General features: G+C 53.7%; 1 protein-coding gene and 1 long non-coding RNA gene across 2 annotated transcripts in view; both read right to left on the reverse strand.

The window, feature by feature from the left end:
- Positions 1–12,292, reverse strand: part of LOC129838742 (USP6 N-terminal-like protein) — a 53,851-nt gene extending 41,559 nt beyond the window's left edge. Inside the window, exon 1 of the mRNA XM_055905896.1 lies at positions 10,719–12,292. Coding sequence (XP_055761871.1) covers positions 10,719–10,794 — 76 coding nt within the window. The 5' untranslated portion in view covers positions 10,795–12,292. The remainder of the gene's footprint in view (positions 1–10,718) is intronic.
- LOC129838752 (uncharacterized) lies at positions 1,400–3,853 on the reverse strand. Its single transcript, XR_008756895.1, has 3 exons — positions 3,397–3,853; positions 1,988–3,090; positions 1,400–1,834 (listed from the first exon to the last, which is right to left on the reverse strand). It is a non-coding gene; the product is annotated as an uncharacterized LOC129838752 (long non-coding RNA).
- Positions 12,293–13,260: the final 968 nt, after the last annotated feature.

The raw sequence follows: 13,260 nt of genomic DNA on the forward strand, positions 1-13,260 counted from the left end.
GGCACATAATTAGACTAGATGCCAAAATGGTTTAGATATCGGTTGGCAGATGCTAACCAGCTACCTGCGGTTTAACGTGAGGGGGGGGTCTGAACTCTACCTCTATCCCTCCTCTGACAACCCAGCATGCAATGTTTGAAGCCGCGCTAACACACACACACACACACACACCGCACCAATAGTTGACACGACTTGATGCGTTACACTACAGCAAAAACAAATCTTCCTTTTTTTCAAGCTGCTGGCACATCATTTGAATAATTGAGCGAGCGGCTCTCTCCTAGCAGTTACAAACATGACCGTTTTAAGATGGGAGATGTAGAGGGAAGAAGAGAGGGAGTGGGAAGAGGAACGTCCTATTCATTACAGAGATAGTAAGACGCCCGCGCTGCTGACCAGAGCAGAGTGGCTGAGAGGGAAGAAAACTGCAGCTTGGCACTGGAGCAGCAGGCTGCAATAGACTGGTTATAATCCCTATGGACCCATCTCAGTTCCAGCACAGTACAGCAGTATGGGGAAGGGAAGGGGAAACCTAGTCAGTTGTACAACTGAATGTATTCAACTGAAATGTGTCTTCTGCATTTAACCCAACCCCTCTGAATCAGAGAGGTGCAGGGGGCTGCCTTAATCAACATCCACGTCATCAGCGTCCGGGGAACAGTGGGTTAACTGCCTTGCTCAGCGTCAGAACGACAGCTTTTTACCTTGTCAGCTCGGAGATTCGATCCAGCAACCTTTTGGTTACTGGCCCTACGCTCCTACCTGCCGCGGCAGGCTGGGTGGTGTTCGGTGGGACACATTGTAGCAAAACGTTGTGCAACGGAAAACAAATATCTGTGTTCTTATCGGACAAGTTCAGAGCGTAACTAGCTCGCTACTGAACACGACCCTAGTGAGCATGGGCAGGCATGCTGGACTGTAATACTGCTCCTCCTCCCGTCACCTGCCTGGCCAGCAGAATGCTGGACTGTAATACTGCTCCTCCTCCCGTCACCTGCCTGGCCAGCAGAATGCTGGACTGTAATACTGCTCCTAGCTCCTCCCGTCACCTGCCTGGCCAGCAGAATGCTGGACTGTAATACTGCTCCTAGCTCCTCCCGTCACCTGCCTGGCCAGCAGAATGTTGGACTGTAGTACTGCTCCTAGCTCCTCCCGTCACCTGCCTGGCCAGCAGAATGCTGGACTGTAATACTGCTCCTAGCTCCTCCAGTCACCTGCCTGGCCAGCAGAATGCTGGACTGTAATACTGCTCCTAGCTCCTCCCGTCACCTGCCTGGCCAGCAGAATGCTGGACTGTAATACTGCTCCTCCTCCCGTCACCTGCCTGGCCAGCAGAATGCTGGACTGTAATACTGCTCCTCCTCCCGTCACCTGCCTGGCCAGCAGAATGCTGGACTGTAATACTGCTCCTCCTCCCGTCACCTGCCTGGCCAGCAGAATGCTGGACTGTAATACTGCTCCTCCTCCCGTCACCTGCCTGGCCAGCAGAATGCTGGACTGTAATACTGCTCCTCCTCCCGTCACCTGCCTGGCCAGCAGAATGCTGGACTGTAGTACTGCTCCTCCTCCCGTCACCTGCCTGGCCAGCAGAATGCTGGACTGTAATACTGCTCCTCCTCCCGTCACCTGCCTGGCCAGCAGAATGCTGGACTGTAATACTGCTCCTCCTCCCGTCACCTGCCTGGCCAGCAGAATGCTGGACTGTAATACTGCTCCTCCTCCCGTCACCTGCCTGGCCAGCAGAATGCTGGACTGTAATACTGCTCCTCCTCCCGTCACCTGCCTGGCCAGCAGAATGCTGGACTGTAATACTGCTCCTAGCTCCTCCCGTCACCTGCCTGGCCAGCAGAATGCTGGACTGTAATACTGCTCCTCCTCCCGTCACCAGCCTGGCCAGCAGAATGCTGGACTGTAATACTGCTCCTCCTCCCGTCACCTGCCTGGCCAGCAGAATGTTGGACTGTAGTACTGCTCCTCCTCCCGTCACCTGCCTGGCCAGCAGAATGCTGGACTGTAATACTGCTCCTAGCTCCTCCCGTCACCTGCCTGGCCAGCAGAATGTTGGACTGTAGTACTGCTCCTAGCTCCTCCCGTCACCTGCCTGGCCAGCAGAATGCTGGACTGTAATACTGCTCCTAGCTCCTCCCGTCACCTGCCTGGCCAGCAGAATGCTGGACTGTAATACTGCTCCTAGCTCCTCCCGTCACCTGCCTGGCCAGCAGAATGCTGGACTGTAATACTGCTCCTCCTCCCGTCACCTGCCTGGCCAGCAGAATGCTGTACTGTAATACTGCTCCTCCTCCCGTCACCTGCCTGGCCAGCAGAATGCTGGACTGTAATACTGCTCCTCCTCCCGTCACCTGCCTGGCCAGCAGAATGCTGGACTGTAATACTGCTCCTCCTCCCGTCACCTGCCTGGCCAGCAGAATGCTGGACTGTAATACTGCTCCTCCTCCCGTCACCTGCCTGGCCAGCAGAATGCTGGACTGTAATACTGCTCCTCCTCCCGTCACCTGCCTGGCCAGCAGAATGTTGGACTGTAGTACTGCTCCTCCTCCCGTCACCTGCCTGGCCAGCAGAATGCTGGACTGTAATACTGCTCCTCTTCCCGTCACCTGCCTGGCCAGCAGAATGCTGGACTGTAATACTGCTCCTCCTCCCGTCACCTGCCTGGCCAGCAGAATGCTGGACTGTAATACTGCTCCTCCTCCCGTCACCTGCCTGGCCAGCAGAATGCTGGACTGTAATACTGCTCCTCCTCCCGTCACCTGCCTGGCCAGCAGAATGCTGGACTGTAATACTGCTCCTAGCTCCTCCCGTCACCTGCCTGGCCAGCAGAATGCTGGACTGTAATACTGCTCCTCCTCCCGTCACCTGCCTGGCCAGCAGAATGCTGGACTGTAATACTGCTCCTCCTCCCGTCACCTGCCTGGCCAGCAGAATGTTGGACTGTAGTACTGCTCCTAGCTCCTCCCGTCACCTGCCTGGCCAGCAGAATGCTGGACTGTAATACTGCTCCTAGCTCCTCCCGTCACCTGCCTGGCCAGCAGAATGCTGGACTGTAATACTGCTCCTAGCTCCTCCCGTCACCTGCCTGGCCAGCAGAATGCTGGACTGTAATACTGCTCCTCCTCCCGTCACCTGCCTGGCCAGCAGAATGCTGGACTGTAATACTGCTCCTCCTCCCGTCACCTGCCTGGCCAGCAGAATGCTGGACTGTAATACTGCTCCTCCTCCCGTCACCTGCCTGGCCAGCAGAATGCTGGACTGTAATACTGCTCCTCCTCCCGTCACCTGCCTGGCCAGCAGAATGCTGGACTGTAATACTGCTCCTCCTCCCGTCACCTGCCTGGCCAGCAGAATGCTGGACTGTAATACTGCTCCTCCTCCCGTCACCTGCCTGGCCAGCAGAATGCTGGACTGTAATACTGCTCCTAGCTCCTCCCGTCACCTGCCTGGCCAGCAGAATGCTGGACTGTAATACTGCTCCTAGCTCCTCCCGTCACCTGCCTGGCCAGCAGAATGCTGGACTGTAATACTGCTCCTCCTCCCGTCACCTGCCTGGCCAGCAGAATGCTGGACTGTAATACTGCTCCTAGCTCCTCCCGTCACCTGCCTGGCCAGCAGAATGCTGGACTGTAATACTGCTCCTAGCTCCTCCCGTCACCTGCCTGGCCAGCAGAATGCTGGACTGTAATACTGCTCCTAGCACCTCCCGTCACCTGCCTGGCCAGCAGAATGCTGGACTGTAATACTGCTCCTCCTCCCGTCACCTGCCTGGCCAGCAGAATGCTGGACTGTAATACTGCTCCTCCTCCCGTCACCTGCCTGGCCAGCAGAATGCTGGACTGTAATACTGCTCCTCCTCCCGTCACCTGCCTGGCCAGCAGAATGCTGGACTGTAATACTGCTCCTCCTCCCGTCACCTGCCTGGCCAGCAGAATGCTGGACTGTAATACTGCTCCTCCTCCCGTCACCTGCCTGGCCAGCAGAATGCTGGACTGTAATACTGCTCCTCCTCCCGTCACCTGCCTGGCCAGCAGAATGCTGGACTGTAATACTGCTCCTCCTCCCGTCACCTGCCTGGCCAGCAGAATGCTGGACTGTAATACTGCTCCTCCTCCCGTCACCTGCCTGGCCAGCAGAATGCTGGACTGTAATACTGCTCCTAGCTCCTCCCGTCACCTGCCTGGCCAGCAGAATGCTGGACTGTAATACTGCTCCTAGCTCCTCCCGTCACCTGCCTGGCCAGCAGAATGCTGGCCTGTAATACTGCTCCTAGCTCCTCCCGTCACCTGCCTGGCCAGCAGAATGCTGGACTGTAATACTGCTCCTCCTCCCGTCACCTGCCTGGCCAGCAGAATGCTGGACTGTAATACTGCTCCTAGCACCTCCCGTCACCTGCCTGGCCAGCAGAATGCTGGACTGTAATACTGCTCCTCCTCCCGTCACCTGCCTGGCCAGCAGAATGCTGGACTGTAATACTGCTCCTCCTCCCGTCACCTGCCTGGCCAGCAGAATGCTGGACTGTAATACTGCTCCTCCTCCCGTCACCTGCCTGGCCAGCAGAATGCTGGACTGTAATACTGCTCCTCCTCCCGTCACCTGCCTGGCCAGCAGAATGCTGGACTGTAATACTGCTCCTCCTCCCGTCACCTGCCTGGCCAGCAGAATGCTGGACTGTAATACTGCTCCTCCTCCCGTCACCTGCCTGGCCAGCAGAATGCTGGACTGTAATACTGCTCCTCCTCCCGTCACCTGCCTGGCCAGCAGAATGCTGGACTGTAATACTGCTCCTCCTCCCGTCACCTGCCTGGCCAGCAGAATGCTGGACTGTAATACTGCTCCTCCTCCCGTCACCTGCCTGGCCAGCAGAATGCTGGACTGTAATACTGCTCCTCCTCCCGTCACCTGCCTGGCCAGCAGAATGCTGGACTGTAATACTGCTCCTCCTCCCGTCACCTGCCTGGCCAGCAGAATGCTGGACTGTAATACTGCTCCTCCTCCCGTCACCTGCCTGGCCAGCAGAATGCTGGACTGTAATACTGCTCCTCCTCCCGTCACCTGCCTGGCCAGCAGAATGCTGGACTGTAATACTGCTCCTCCTCCCGTCACCTGCCTGGCCAGCAGAATGCTGGACTGTAGTACTGCTCCTCCTGCCGTCACCTGCCTGGCCAGCAGAATGCTGGACTGTAATACTGCTCCTAGCTCCTCCCGTCACCTGCCTGGCCAGCAGAATGCTGGACTGTAATACTGCTCCTAGCTCCTCCCGTCACCTGCCTGGCCAGCAGAATGCTGGACTGTAATACTGCTCCTCCTCCCGTCACCTGCCTGGCCAGCAGAATGCTGGACTGTAATACTGCTCCTCCTCCCGTCACCTGCCTGGCCAGCAGAATGTTGGACTGTAGTACTGCTCCTAGCTCCTCCCGTCACCTGCCTGGCCAGCAGAATGCTGGACTGTAATACTGCTCCTAGCTCCTCCCGTCACCTGCCTGGCCAGCAGAATGCTGGACTGTAATACTGCTCCTAGCTCCTCCCGTCACCTGCCTGGCCAGCAGAATGCTGGACTGTAATACTGCTCCTAGCTCCTCCCGTCACCTGCCTGGCCAGCAGAATGCTGGACTGCAATACTGCTCCTCCTCCCGTCACCTGCCTGGCCAGCAGAATGCTGGACTGTAATACTGCTCCTCCTCCCGTCACCTGCCTGGCCAGCAGAATGCTGGACTGTAATACTGCTCCTCCTCCTCCCGTCACCTGCCTGGCCAGCAGAATGCTGGACTGTAATACTGCTCCTCCACCCGTCACCTGCCTGGCCAGCAGAATGCTGGACTGTAATACTGCTCCTAGCTCCTCCCGTCACCTGCCTGGCCAGCAGAATGCTGGACTGTAATACTGCTCCTAGCTCCTCCCGTCACCTGCCTGGCCAGCAGAATGCTGGCCTGTAATACTGCTCCTAGCTCCTCCCGTCACCTGCCTGGCCAGCAGAATGCTGGACTGTAATACTGCTCCTAGCACCTCCCGTCACCTGCCTGGCCAGCAGAATGCTGGACTGTAATACTGCTCCTAGCACCTCCCGTCACCTGCCTGGCCAGCAGAATGCTGGACTGTAATACTGCTCCTCCTCCCGTCACCTGCCTGGCCAGCAGAATGCTGGACTGTAATACTGCTCCTCCTCCCGTCACCTGCCTGGCCAGCAGAATGCTGGACTGTAATACTGCTCCTCCTCCCGTCACCTGCCTGGCCAGCAGAATGCTGGACTGTAATACTGCTCCTCCTCCCGTCACCTGCCTGGCCAGCAGAATGCTGGACTGTAATACTGCTCCTCCTCCCGTCACCTGCCTGGCCAGCAGAATGCTGGACTGTAATACTGCTCCTCCTCCCGTCACCTGCCTGGCCAGCAGAATGCTGGACTGTAATACTGCTCCTCCTCCCGTCACCTGCCTGGCCAGCAGAATGCTGGACTGTAATACTGCTCCTCCTCCCGTCACCTGCCTGGCCAGCAGAATGCTGGACTGTAATACTGCTCCTCCTCCCGTCACCTGCCTGGCCAGCAGAATGCTGGACTGTAATACTGCTCCTCCTCCCGTCACCTGCCTGGCCAGCAGAATGCTGGACTGTAATACTGCTCCTCCTCCCGTCACCTGCCTGGCCAGCAGAATGCTGGACTGTAATACTGCTCCTCCTCCCGTCACCTGCCTGGCCAGCAGAATGCTGGACTGTAGTACTGCTCCTCCTCCCGTCACCTGCCTGGCCAGCAGAATGCTGGACTGTAGTACTGCTCCTCCTCCCGTCACCTGCCTGGCCAGCAGAATGCTGGACTGTAATACTGCTCCTCCTCCCGTCACCTGCCTGGCCAGCAGAATGCCAGACACAACATACTGCGGGAGTTTAGTCGTATCCCAAGATCTCAGTTCAAATATAGGGACATTTGCTTTCACAAACGCTCACTAGTCCTTACTGATTCTGCACATACATACTCAGACATGTACATTCTACATCCAGAGGGATAAAGACCAGTGGTGGTACTCAAATCATACTTGTAAAAGTAAAGATTCCTTAATTGAAAATGACTCAAGTAAAAGTGAAAGTCAACCAGTCAAATACTACTTGAGTAAAAGTCTAAAAGTATTTGGTTTTAAATATACTTAAGTATCAAAAGTATTAATAATTTCAAATTCCTTATATTATGCAAACCAGACAGCAGAATGCAAGTGTTTTTTGATTATATTTTTTTACATTTACAGATAGCCAGGGGTACACTTCAACACTCAGGCATAATTTCCAAACGAAGCATGTGTGTTTAGTGAGTCTGCCAGATCAGAGGCAGCAGGGATGACCAGGGATGTTCTCTTGATAAGTGTGTTCATTGGACCATTTTCCTGTCAAAATGTACTTTTGGGTGTCAGGGAAAATGTATAGGAGTAAAAAAGTACATTATTTTCTGTAGGAATGTAGTGAAGTAAAAGTAAGTTGTCAAAATATATAAATAGTAAAGTAAAGATACCCCCCAAAAATCTATTTAAGTAGTACTTTAAAGTATTTTTACTTAAGTACTTCAACACCACTGATAAAGACCCTGCTGATACGTCAAAGGGCTCAGTGCATTACACATACTGTGTTCAAGCAGTCTGAAGTGACAGACTGAAATGTCAACCTCTCACCACGCTCCCTCTCTCACCAACCCCACACCTCAGCAGATAACCCACTGACAGACAACACCTTTACCACAGAACACTACCTAACAACCAAGGCTACACCTACTGTCTGGGGGATGAGATAACCCACTGACAGACAACACCTTTACCACAGAACACTACCTAACAACCAAGGCTACACCTACTGTCTGGGGGATGAGATAACCCACTGACAGACAACACCTTTACCACAGAACACTACCTAACAACCAAGGCTACACCTACTGTCTGGGGGATGAGATAACCCACTGACAGACAACACCTTTACCACAGAACACTACCTAACAACCAAAGCTACACCTACTGTCTGGGGGATGAGAAAACCCACTGACAGGCAACACCTTTACCACAGAACACTACCTAACAACCAAGGCTACACCTACTGTCTGGGGGATGAGATAACCCACTGACAGACAACACCTTTACCACAGAACACTACCTAACAACCAAGGCTACACCTACTGTCTGGGGGATGAGATAACCCACTGACAGACAACACCTTTACCACAGAACACTACCTAACAACCAAGGCTACACCTACTATCTGGGGGATGAGATAACCCACTGACAGGCAACACCTTTACCACAGAACACTACCTAACAACCAAGGCTACACCTACTGTCTGGGGGATGAGATAACCCACTGACAGACAACACCTTTACCACAGAACACTACCTAACAACCAAGGCTACACCTACTGTCTGGGGGATGAGATAACCCACTGACAGACAACACCTTTACCACAGAACACTACCTAACAACCAAGGCTACACCTACTGTCTGGGGGATGAGATAACCCACTGACAGACAACACCTTTACCACAGAACACTACCTAACAACCAAGGCTACACCTACTGTCTGGGGGATGAGATAACCCACTGACAGACAACACCTTTACCACAGAACACTACCTAACAACCAAGGCTACACCTACTATCTGGGGGATGAGATAACCCACTGACAGGCAACACCTTTACCACAGAACACTACCTAACAACCAAGGCTACACCTACTGTCTGGGGGATGAGATAACCCACTGACAGACAACACCTTTACCACAGAACACTACCTAACAACCAAGGCTACACCTACTGTCTGGGGGATGAGATAACCCACTGACAGGCAACACCTTTACCACAGAACACTACCTAACAACCAAGGCTACACCTACTGTTTGGGGGATGAGATAACCCACTGACAGACAGCACCTGACTGTCTCAGCAGCTCTGTGGTGTGTGTGTGTGTGTGTGTGTGTGTGGTGTGTGGTGTGTGGTGTGTGGTGTGTGGTGTGTGGTGTGTGTGTGTGTGTGGTGTGTGTGGTGTGTGGTGTGTGTGGTGTGTGTGGTGTGTGTGTGGTTCTAAAGCGAAGTGTGTACATATTAGTGTGTGCACCTGTGTATGTTTGTGTGAATTGAGAATTTCTCCGCAGGGTCGATGGCCGGAGATTAAAATGGCAGTGAGCTGGAAGGCGGAGGGCCCTAAACTCAAGGTGCCCTTTGTAGTGGGCATCACAGATCGATGAGAAGCTCAACTGTCCACAACACCAGCTCTGTTCCCCTGCTCCTGCCTCCAGCACAGTGTTACATGCTGCTACACAGGGAATGGGACATGTTTGAGTTATTATCAGGCTCAATATGTTGAGACAAACCAGTTCCTTTCAGGATTCAGTTTTTTTTTGTTGCAAAATCAAGAATTCACGGCATATTATTATGGTCTTGCAAATTTGACCAATCACTGCACTATTTCCGCATAAAACAGTCAAATCCTCACAATATTATCGCATAACACTGACCCATCACCACAGTACAAAAAGAGGGCTCACAATTTCAACCAATTAGCACATAAATATGGTTAAATCAAGCCACACGTCAACTGTATCCCTCGTCAGCGCAATTTCGCTACTAAATCACAGCATTGCCAACCAAAATGTCCAAATTGCCACAGCAAAATCAAGCAGTTTTGCCAGCAAATATCACCCCAAAAAATCCCTGTGAAATCCCGAGTGGCACAGCGGTCTAAGGCACTGCATCTCAGTGCTAGAGACCCTGGTTCGATAACAGGCTGTATCACAACCGGCCGTGATTGGGAGTCCCAGAGGGCGGCACAGCATCGTTAGGGTTTGGTCGGGGTAGGCCGTCATTGTAAATAATAATTTGTTCTTAACTGGCTTGCCTTGCCTAAAAGGTTAAATAACAAATCCTGGAGGGACTGACAAACATTCATACATGTTACAAACATACACGCATGTGCACGCGCACACAGAATTCATCAATAACAAGCAGTGAGGCGAGAAGTGTGTAATGGGTGTTCCTCCCCCTGGCATATCAACACGCTTAGATACACAGGGCTAAGAGAATAGAGGCAGCCTTTGTTAAGGAGATGCTTGAGGCCTAGATGTCTTTAAAAGAGGCTGTTGAGGTTTTAAAATAACTCACATCACAACCCATGTCAAATCACTAGCCAGTAGCCTGAATGGGGATGCAGAGTGTTACGGCTCCACCCAGAGCCCACACTCATCAGAGCCCAGGTGATTCTCCTCAGAGTGTACACTGAGCTTTTGGCAGTGAAAAGCTTTAGCCACTCATTAGTGCCCACAGCCCAACACTGACCCCTCAGACCTGGTCCAATCAGAAGACAGGACTAGATCGGGGTCACCAAGTGTCCCATTACCCCAGGGAACCTTCCTTCATTATTAATTACTCACCGGACACACAAACACACACACACACACACACACCCCCCCCCCCCCCCCCCCCATAGCAACAGAGCCATTACAGCAGTACCAAGGGAATCTCTTTCTCTCTAGCCAACTGTCTCAAACACAGACACACAGGGGATGTGTCAGAAGTTAATGACATTAAGTACAGCTAATGTAATACACAGTCAGATACACACTCAGACAGACACACTCAGACAGAGACGCACACACACACACACACACACACACACACACACACACACACACACACGAAAGGCATTTCACTGCACTTGTCCACGAGACAATAAAACTTGAAACACACACCTCCGTATCTGGCGGCTGCTCTGCGTCGGGAGGGAGACACCAGCTCCCTGACCATATGAAGCACCTGCATGCTCATAGTGGGGAGGGGCCAACCATACACACCGGGCGTGGGGAGCCCGCTCTCACCCTCGCACCCCCGGCAACCTCATCCCTCACATGGTCCTCTGAAATCATCCCAATGTCTTAAAAGTCAAGCCCATCGTATCCCCAGGCATCAGGTTTAGGGTCCACAGAGTGAGGATCTTCCCCAGTCCTAGTTCCTCTCTTTGGGGTGGAGTAGTGGCGGCAGCCCCTCAAGGTTCCAAGGATGATTCCAAGGTTAGCTTTAGCCTCCAGTTCCACCTAGTCGTCCCTAAGCCTTTTTCCTCTCTGCTCCGATCCAACCTCCGTCTCTCTCAGCACCAGCTGCAAGCTGATCACACATGCACGTCCCTAGCACTCACACACACTTTCTCTCCTACATGTGAATATCTATGGCAGTCACATTTAGGTCGACCTAGAGAGGCAGTCTGTTCTAAGACACTGAAGGCAGTCTGCATCACTGCTCTTCCTCTCCTCTCTCTCCAGGGGTCAGCGGTTGTTCCTGTCCAGGTAGATGATCGCCTCCCGTCCTCTTACGGCTCTCACATGTCCAGCAATACCAGACCGCCGCTCTCACATATCCATTAATACCAGACCGCTGCTCTCACAGGTCCATTAATACCCAGACCGCCACGCTCACATGTCCATTAATACCCAGACCACCACTCCCAAATGTCCATTAATACCCAGACCGCCGCTCTCACATGTCCATTAATACCCAGACCACCGCTCTCACAGGTCCAGAAATACCAGACCACCGCTCTCACAGGTCCAGAAATACCCAGACCGCCGCTCTCACAGGTCCAGAAATACCCAGACCGCCGCTCTCACAGGTCCATGAATACCCAGACCGCCGCTCTCACAGGTCCAGAAATACCAGACCACCGCTCTCACATGTCCAGGTAAAGCAGATCACGCTCAAGTGACGCTCAAATCACACACAATGTCATCTCAACCCGACGGCTGGGAGCTGGAGGTCGTTGGTTTGTTAGCTGCCGTTGGCTACTCTTCTGAGACTCTCCGGCTCAGCGGAGAGAGGGCGTGTTCTTCTTCCCCAGTCAGTGCTCCCACACACAGAACACACACACACTTATCTTGTTCGGCAGAGGCAGTAGAGGTGAACACACGCACCCAGCTCTGAGGAACACAGGGAGGAGACTGTCAGATCCCTCTCTGTTTCTCTCCCTCTCTGTTCAGAGAGCTGTGCTGTAGGAGTTCACCTGGCTGGCAGAACAGAGGAAGGTGGTTTGGATCAATAGCAGCAGTATCCCTGCTCCAAATACACGCCACTCTGCTCACATCCACAGCTAGCTAACTCACTGGGGTAAGGCAGTCAGTCCACCCAACTCTCATCGTTCTCTCGCCCTGTTTAATACTCTCTCACTTCTCCCTCTCTCCCTGTGCACTGCTCTCTCCCCATCTCTCTGTTCCTCCCTTGTTCCCTTTCATGGAGTACATCCTCATTCACGGACAGCCTCGCTCTCCCCCCTCTGCCTCGATCTTTCCTCTCCCTCCCTCTCAGTTCTTCTCCCCCTCTCTTTCTCCGTCGGTCCCCGCTCAGTAGCGACGCCCTGCTCCACCATCACTCTGAAGCCTGGTACATGAACAGAACGGGGAAATACAGGGGAAGGAAAAGACCAGCCGTGTGTGATCATCAGTATTTGTCTCTGTGTGTGTCTGAGCCAAATATATATATGTTTGTGTCATAGACAGTGATAAATTGTGCTCACTAGCATCTTATGTCCTTTTACATTTTCAATCAGTCTCCCTCCATCTCCGTCTCCCCCGTCTCAGTCTCTCCCCGCGTCTCCCCCATCTCAGTGTCTCTCCCCCATCTCAGTGTCTCCCTCCGTCTCCCCACCATCTCCCCTTCCGTCTCCCCGTGTCTCCCTCCGTCTCCCCACCATCTCCCCTTCCGTCTCCCCATCTCCCCTTCCGTCTCCCCATCTCCCCTTCCGTCTCCCCATCTCCCCTTCCGTCTCCCCATCTCCCCTTCCGTCTCCCCATCTCCCCTTCCGTCTCCCCATCTCCCCTTCCGTCTCCCCATCTCCCCTTCCGTCTCCCCATCTCCCCTTCCGTCTCCCCATCTCCCCTTCCGTCTCCCCATCTCCCCTTCCGTCTCCCCATCTCCCCTTCCGTCTCCCCATCTCCCCTTCCGTCTCCCCATCTCCCCTTCCGTCTCCCCATCTCCCCTTCCGTCTCCCCATCTCCCCTTCCGTCTCCCCATCTCCCCTTCCGTCTCCCCATCTCCCCTTCCGTCTCCCCATCTCCCCTTCCGTCTCCCCATCTCCCCTTCCGTCTCCCCATCTCCCCTTCCGTCTCCCCATCTCCCCTTCCGTCTCCCCATCTCCCCTTCCGTCTCCCCATCTCCCTCAGTCTCTGCCTTTGGCTCCCTCTCTCCAAAACACTCTCGATATCTTCCCCTCTTTCTACCTCCACTAATTTCCCACACTCATCTTTC

The sequence above is a fragment of the Salvelinus fontinalis genome, chromosome 39 (genome assembly GCF_029448725.1).
Source record: "Salvelinus fontinalis isolate EN_2023a chromosome 39, ASM2944872v1, whole genome shotgun sequence".
NCBI lineage: Eukaryota > Metazoa > Chordata > Actinopteri > Salmoniformes > Salmonidae > Salvelinus > Salvelinus fontinalis.